The sequence below is a fragment of the Musa acuminata genome, chromosome BXJ1-6 (genome assembly GCF_036884655.1).
Source record: "Musa acuminata AAA Group cultivar baxijiao chromosome BXJ1-6, Cavendish_Baxijiao_AAA, whole genome shotgun sequence".
Classification (NCBI taxonomy): Eukaryota; Viridiplantae; Streptophyta; class Magnoliopsida; order Zingiberales; family Musaceae; genus Musa; species Musa acuminata.
The window spans coordinates 38949738-38955811 of NC_088332.1; the positions used below are offsets into that span (position 1 = coordinate 38949738).

The 6074-nt window shown below is 41.4% G+C and overlaps 1 protein-coding gene across 1 annotated transcript; it reads right to left on the bottom strand.

The window, feature by feature from the left end:
- Positions 1 to 441: 441 nt before the first annotated feature.
- Positions 442 to 4779, bottom strand: LOC135676888 (auxin-responsive protein IAA21-like). The gene is made up of 5 exons (XM_065188581.1): positions 4151 to 4779; positions 2722 to 2951; positions 1855 to 1996; positions 1339 to 1400; positions 442 to 870 (listed from the first exon to the last, which is right to left on the bottom strand). The coding sequence occupies exons 1-5, from the start codon at positions 4516 to 4518 to the stop codon at positions 833 to 835; spliced, it is 840 nt and encodes a 279-aa protein (XP_065044653.1). The 5' UTR covers positions 4519 to 4779; the 3' UTR covers positions 442 to 832.
- Between the last annotated feature and the right edge of the window lie 1295 nt (positions 4780 to 6074).

A 6074-nucleotide genomic window follows, 5' to 3' on the forward strand; every position in this document is an offset into this window, starting at 1 on the left:
TTTCTTAATTTTCTAACTACAAACTAACGAAAATAAAATTTAAAAAATACTATTAGAAAGAATTCTAGCATACTAAACTTATAAGGGGGATGAGAAAAATCAATTGGAAGAAGATCTTTACAATACTTGAAAAATATTATTTCTTAATAATTATGTAGGTTTAAAAGAAACCTTTATTTATACTAGTTTTAGATGTTAAAAATTAGCTAACTAATAATATAAAATAATTAAAAATATATAAAAATTAATAACGTGAGATAATTGAAAGAAAAATAAAAGTAATTAGTACATAACTTCACATCATAGCAAGAGTTTAACCCTTTGACCTACCGAAAAAAGGATCCAGATTCACACACTGAACTTGCTGATTGAGGGCTTTTACCCCAAGAACACCATGAACATTGCGAATCATCTAATTACAACAAAAACATGCCAAAGACATCGATCGAAATCATCAATGCATTAAGCTTGAGCTTTCACCTTGTATATCGTATACAGATACCGGTAGGTTATAGTCATCTCAGAAACTGAGTGTATAGAATTGGACGATTCACAACTAAAAACCTTCCTATGTGACATAAAAGGGAAGCTCAAACCATACAAGTCGAAAATGACAACCACACTCCTAGAACTTACATATATTTGACAGGAAACAGATACAATGACCAAACAACACTACTATGAAGTCAACTTGATGCTTAACTCCAATGTAACAGACCACAAGATAACAAAACATAACACATAGACACATGTAGCTTTCATTTTACTTCAGGTCAACTGCAGCCATTTGGTCCGCATGCGCTCAAATGGAAACTTCAAACTTCAAACACCGCTAATTCTGGCTCTTGGACTTCTCCATGGCCCTTGGGGCTGCAACAAGTGTACATAGACTATTAAACACATATTACTGACAAGATGATGCTCAAAAACAGAATTTTGTCAGCAAAGAACATTTGCTAACATCGGGATCTTCAGCTTAAATCGATTGTTTCGTTAAATGTGATGCTTTATGTTAAAAAAGGAAGTCTATGGATGCTTTATATATTGAAAAGTCTTCAAAAAAGCTCCATGCCATTTACGTAGAATTCTTTTAAAGTCGCAATTAGAGTTTTGCCAATATTGTTTCGTGTGATACCTGCCGTTCTTAGAAATATAATGCATTTGATATTACATGGATGTGGGGACACAACGATCAAGTATCATAGACAGTTTCTTTCGAGTTCAACAATTAGTTGTCAGCTAACCCAAGAGAGGGTGGATCCATTTATCAATGAAGAACCTGCAAAGAGCTTAATAGCAACCAAACATAGATGAGGGCTAACGGATAGTCTCACATACCGATTCCAATTGCATCTGAACCCTTCATAATCCTTAGCCTCCTACAGGAATCAGTAAACATGCTGCAACGGCAAATGCATACAATCAGTTGCTAAATGAGAATGTAGCATCACTAGTAAAAATGCAGAAATTGAATTATGACAGCCGATAAATCGAGATGGTGTAGTTTAGACAAAAAAAAAATTCTAGACCTATATATTTTGCATCTCACTCATGTATGAAAATGCTTCCAATCTGCATAGATATTAAACATTAGAGTCGGCGAAAGGCCCTTCCCAATCTACCAAACCACAAAACTTGTTCCCACTTTAAAATTGTTATCTTTTAGATGAGGTTGAATCATGGTACTAGCAAGATACCATGAGGGGTTTATGTTTTTGTATCCAAATCTTAGCCTGCTGTTACACTAACAATAAAAATGAAAGGGGAGAGCATAATTACATTTGTGGTAAAATTTTACTGCCCTTTCATCATTTACAACAACTAGGCAGTTCATAAGTCTGATATTTTACTTACTCCCAAGGAACATCACCGACAAGCATCCAATCACTGTCCTTGTCCTCATAGGTAAGAACATATTCGGACCCTTGAAGAAGATCCATCACTCGACCCTCAGTTAGTGTCTCTCTGCTCGACATTCCATGTGCACCACACTGACCTGAAACCGCATGTACAGAAATAAGTAAACATCTCCTTGCATCAAAAATATTTTTCTTTAATAGTCCTTGAATTGGATATGTCAAAAGTCATTAAATAGTACATAAATACAAAGCCTTACATGGAATAAATTATAATGTTTGAACAATCTTATATTTACTAGTAGTGGTTTAAGGATAGAAAATAAAGAACAGGCGGAGTTCCTTGAGAGAACTCTATTAATTAGTGTCTAACATCATGAAGCAAGGGTAATCAAACAATGTAAATTATCTTTTAAAGACAATACTAAATGTCGTCAATATCTCTAAGGTGAAAGAAACTTTCTTTCAAATATTGAAAGTACTGTTTTCACGTAATAGGATTCTTGTTCTCTTTAGTAGGGCATCGTTGTATTTTTAACAGGAGAAACATTAGGGAACTCTCAAGGCATAAAATGCTCCAGGCATCACACAACCATTGGATGGTAGGATGAGAACAAAAGGTCCCCACCAGGATAGCCGATCAAATTGTTATGTGAAACCCTGACTACATATTCTAGAAGTATTGTATTACATCATTCATATCGGCCATGGATCAAGGAATTTCCTGGACAGGATACACAACTGAGATCCAATAGTTGGTGACAGAATATGCAGTAAATTTGTCATGCTTGCACACAATTTTTCCCAGGAAATCACAAAATATGTAAAAAGGAAGTCCATGTGTGTGACAAACAAAAGAGCTTACCAATGGTAAAGCAGGTAAACATTTTCGCAAGAGCCAGTGAGAGATCTTTGTAATTGGCGTATGTTTTTAGGTCAACTTTTCTGAGATATGGAGCTCCATCCATGCTGACCTTAATATAGAGGCAGTCCACCCCTTGTTTACCTTCCGCATCCTCCTTGTTCTTGCTTGGGTTTGCAGCCATTGTATTCCTTCTGTAACTCCGGATGGGTGGCCAACCAACAACTTGTGCCCTGTCACATACAAAATGCTCAGGCATTCCTGATGAAGGAAGGATGTGGCTCTACATATAACGCTGATGAACGAGAAAAGGAATCAACTTCTTGTCAAAAATGGGGACAAGCAACAGGAAAACAAATGCAACTTAAAATTGCACTACATGGACAGATAGGCCTGCATAAATGATTCATGTTTTAGATGTCACATAGCAAAGAACTGAATAGAACAATGTAAAAAAGTTCAACTGGAAACAATCTTCAGATCTGCAAAAAGAAACAAAAAAGACTACAATTTTAGCACCACTGGTAAGGACAGATTTTATAAGAAGATAGGAAATCAAAGCATTCCCAGGCATCACTTTTAATTCACAAAGGAAACAGGGAAGAAATTTTGTATGCATCGGAAGGAGTTGAGCTGCAGAGTTACAGAAGATACAAGTCTTAATGCTCTCCACCCAAAATCAGGAGAGTAGCACTTGAACATAAGACAACTATATGATTGGCATCTTTCAACATAACTATTGCACAATGCAGTCGAGAACTCCATTTACCATTTCTTACCGATGCGCCAAAACAAAACAAAATGGATGGTGCCTATAGATCTAGTTGTCAAAAGAAAATTTTCTGGAGTACATCATTACAGTGGGAGCTGCTTATCTTGATTTAAACTCTATTAAACGTGATGGTTCAAAATCCTACACCAAACTTGCTCCTTCGAGGCTCACTTAACTGATGAGCAAGAAATTAAAGAACTAGATTTCCTTTTGGTTTCGGGACTGGTCCAAATACTCAAGTACTACATGATAAATTCACCATGGGAAATCATAAGTATTATGTTCTATACCGGCATTCACATATCCATATCTGCGTGATCAAAGCTGCAACATGTGAAAAGATGCTGCTAATCAATGACAAGTTCTTAACAACTAGATCAAAGCAGTTGGCATACCAAATAATTAGCAAAAATACAAACATGAATATAAGAGAAAACAACGGAATCAACAGGATTTCAGATTGGTTCCAGCATTATCAACTTTCACCTCCATCTAAGCTGGACAGATAACAGTTCAAACTTTGCATTGCAAACTTCACCATTAATATCTCACCCCGAAAAGTCCACAGAAGAACAAAAAGAACTTTAAAATGTGCGAATAGAAGAATTTCTTGGTTCACACCTATCTACCAAGGCAGTTAACATGAATAGAGAGACTTACTTCGCCAAAGGCGCCACCTTTGCCGCTCCGCCGTCATCCTTCCCCTCGATCGTCGGCTTTCCACCAGCGTTCTCACCCTTCGCCGAGAAGGAAACCCCGCCCTTCCCCTGTTCCACATCAGATCTGTTGACTCCTGTGAGCCCCCACTCCCGCGGCTCGTCGATGGCGTCCGAGAACCCCCTCTTGGAGCCGGAGACGAAGTTCTTAGGAGGCCCAAGCGTCAGGCCGGTCCCTCCTCCATCGACCCTCTCGGGGGAGTCGGAACCCGGGAGCCCAAGCCGGAGCTCCGTGTCCTTGAGGTTGGCGGAGGAGAGCTTATCGGGGCCCTCCGAGAGGCCTATGTAATCGTGCTCCAATGGCGGTGTCATCGAGATCTCTCTCTCTCTCTCTCTCTCTCTCTACCTTCTATTCACTGCGATTTCTGATCGACGCTTGAGCAGGAAACGGTGAAGGAAGAAGAAAAGAAGGAAGCGAGCTTTGAGTCCAACGGGGGAAGATTCCTACTTGTATAGCTCTCAAGAAAAGAAGCTCTTTTGGGTCGACTTATTCTTCTACAACGAAATGATAAGAGCTCCAAACATGGGGAGACAGAGGAGCAGAAGACCAGAAAATAAGAAGTATAATGCCAAAGTGACTTGCGGAGGAGATATTTGTATGGTTTTTAATGGTTGGGTGTGTGAGGCCTTCACCTATCGGGACCGCAAACCTACCGACAACGGATTGAAAGTTCCCGACAGGATGGCAGATATCGCTCCAATTGCAAATCTCCCTACTTCTAACCCAATCTCTCAGGATAATTGATGGGTACTGCTTGTTGATTCCCTCTCATCTTCTCGGTGAAGAGACGAGCACTACCACTAGGAGTCTGGGAGCCACTCGTGCTTGACCAGAGTTGCATTAAAATAAGCGACGACTGAGCGAGGGAGGGATCACATCGGTGGGGGGAGCTGCTCTCTTCTTGGCAGCAGAGCCATTACGAGGGGGAGAGGCGGTAGCAGTCGGGGTTTCTGTCCGCGGTCGACCACGTCATGTTGGCAGCGACAGCGACACCTACCAACCCACAAGGTCAAGAAAAGAGAAGGAAAACCATTAAAAATACATCTTTACAGAGTGTGTCGTCTGTGCTTTGCATGTATTATACGAGCGAGGGGTCGGGAAGAGAGAGAGGGTGGGGGTGGAGACGGCGACACGACCTGCGAGTCTCACCCCCCCATACACGGCACAGCCCCACGCCTGCATCATCCGTCATTATTATGTTTTGGAAGCATCGATCGCCTCACCTCACCGAACGGCTCGCCGTTTGCGGAAAGCCCCCCCATGCGTGCCCAGAATCTCGCCATTTTTCTGGTTTTCTTTGTGTTTTTCTCGTCATATCACTGGAATTTTTCCCCCCAACTTGACTTCGGAATTGAAACGCAGATGAAGTGTTCGATTCATGTCCTCCCTTAGTGGACACGAACGCTGGTAACGTGGTCGCCGAAATGGCGAAGCAGGAAGGTGAGGGATGGTGATCAGCCGCGCAGGGGCAGCAGGATCTTTGGCGTAGCTTGGAAATGGATCCCCTCGCTGCTGCCTCCAGTCTGTTCCTGTCATTTTGCCTGCAGCTCCGCCTCCCCGTGGCCCCAAATGACAACCACCATAAAATAGTCGAGATTAACACAGCGAATTTTGCAGTGGCAACACCATCAATTAGAACTGCACACTGCGAGAATCCGCCACTGAGGGCCTTCAAAAGTGCAGAACATATCATGACGGGCCACCCATCAACATCATCCAGGATCAGGTGGCTGTCGCCATGGTCCACAGGTCACGGTTGTCACACCGGTCAACCCCAAAGAATCTTTTGGGACAAATCGATCAACATAGGAACCTCCAATGCAGCAGAAATTTAGCTTCGTTCAGATGATCTGCGTGCAATTATCTT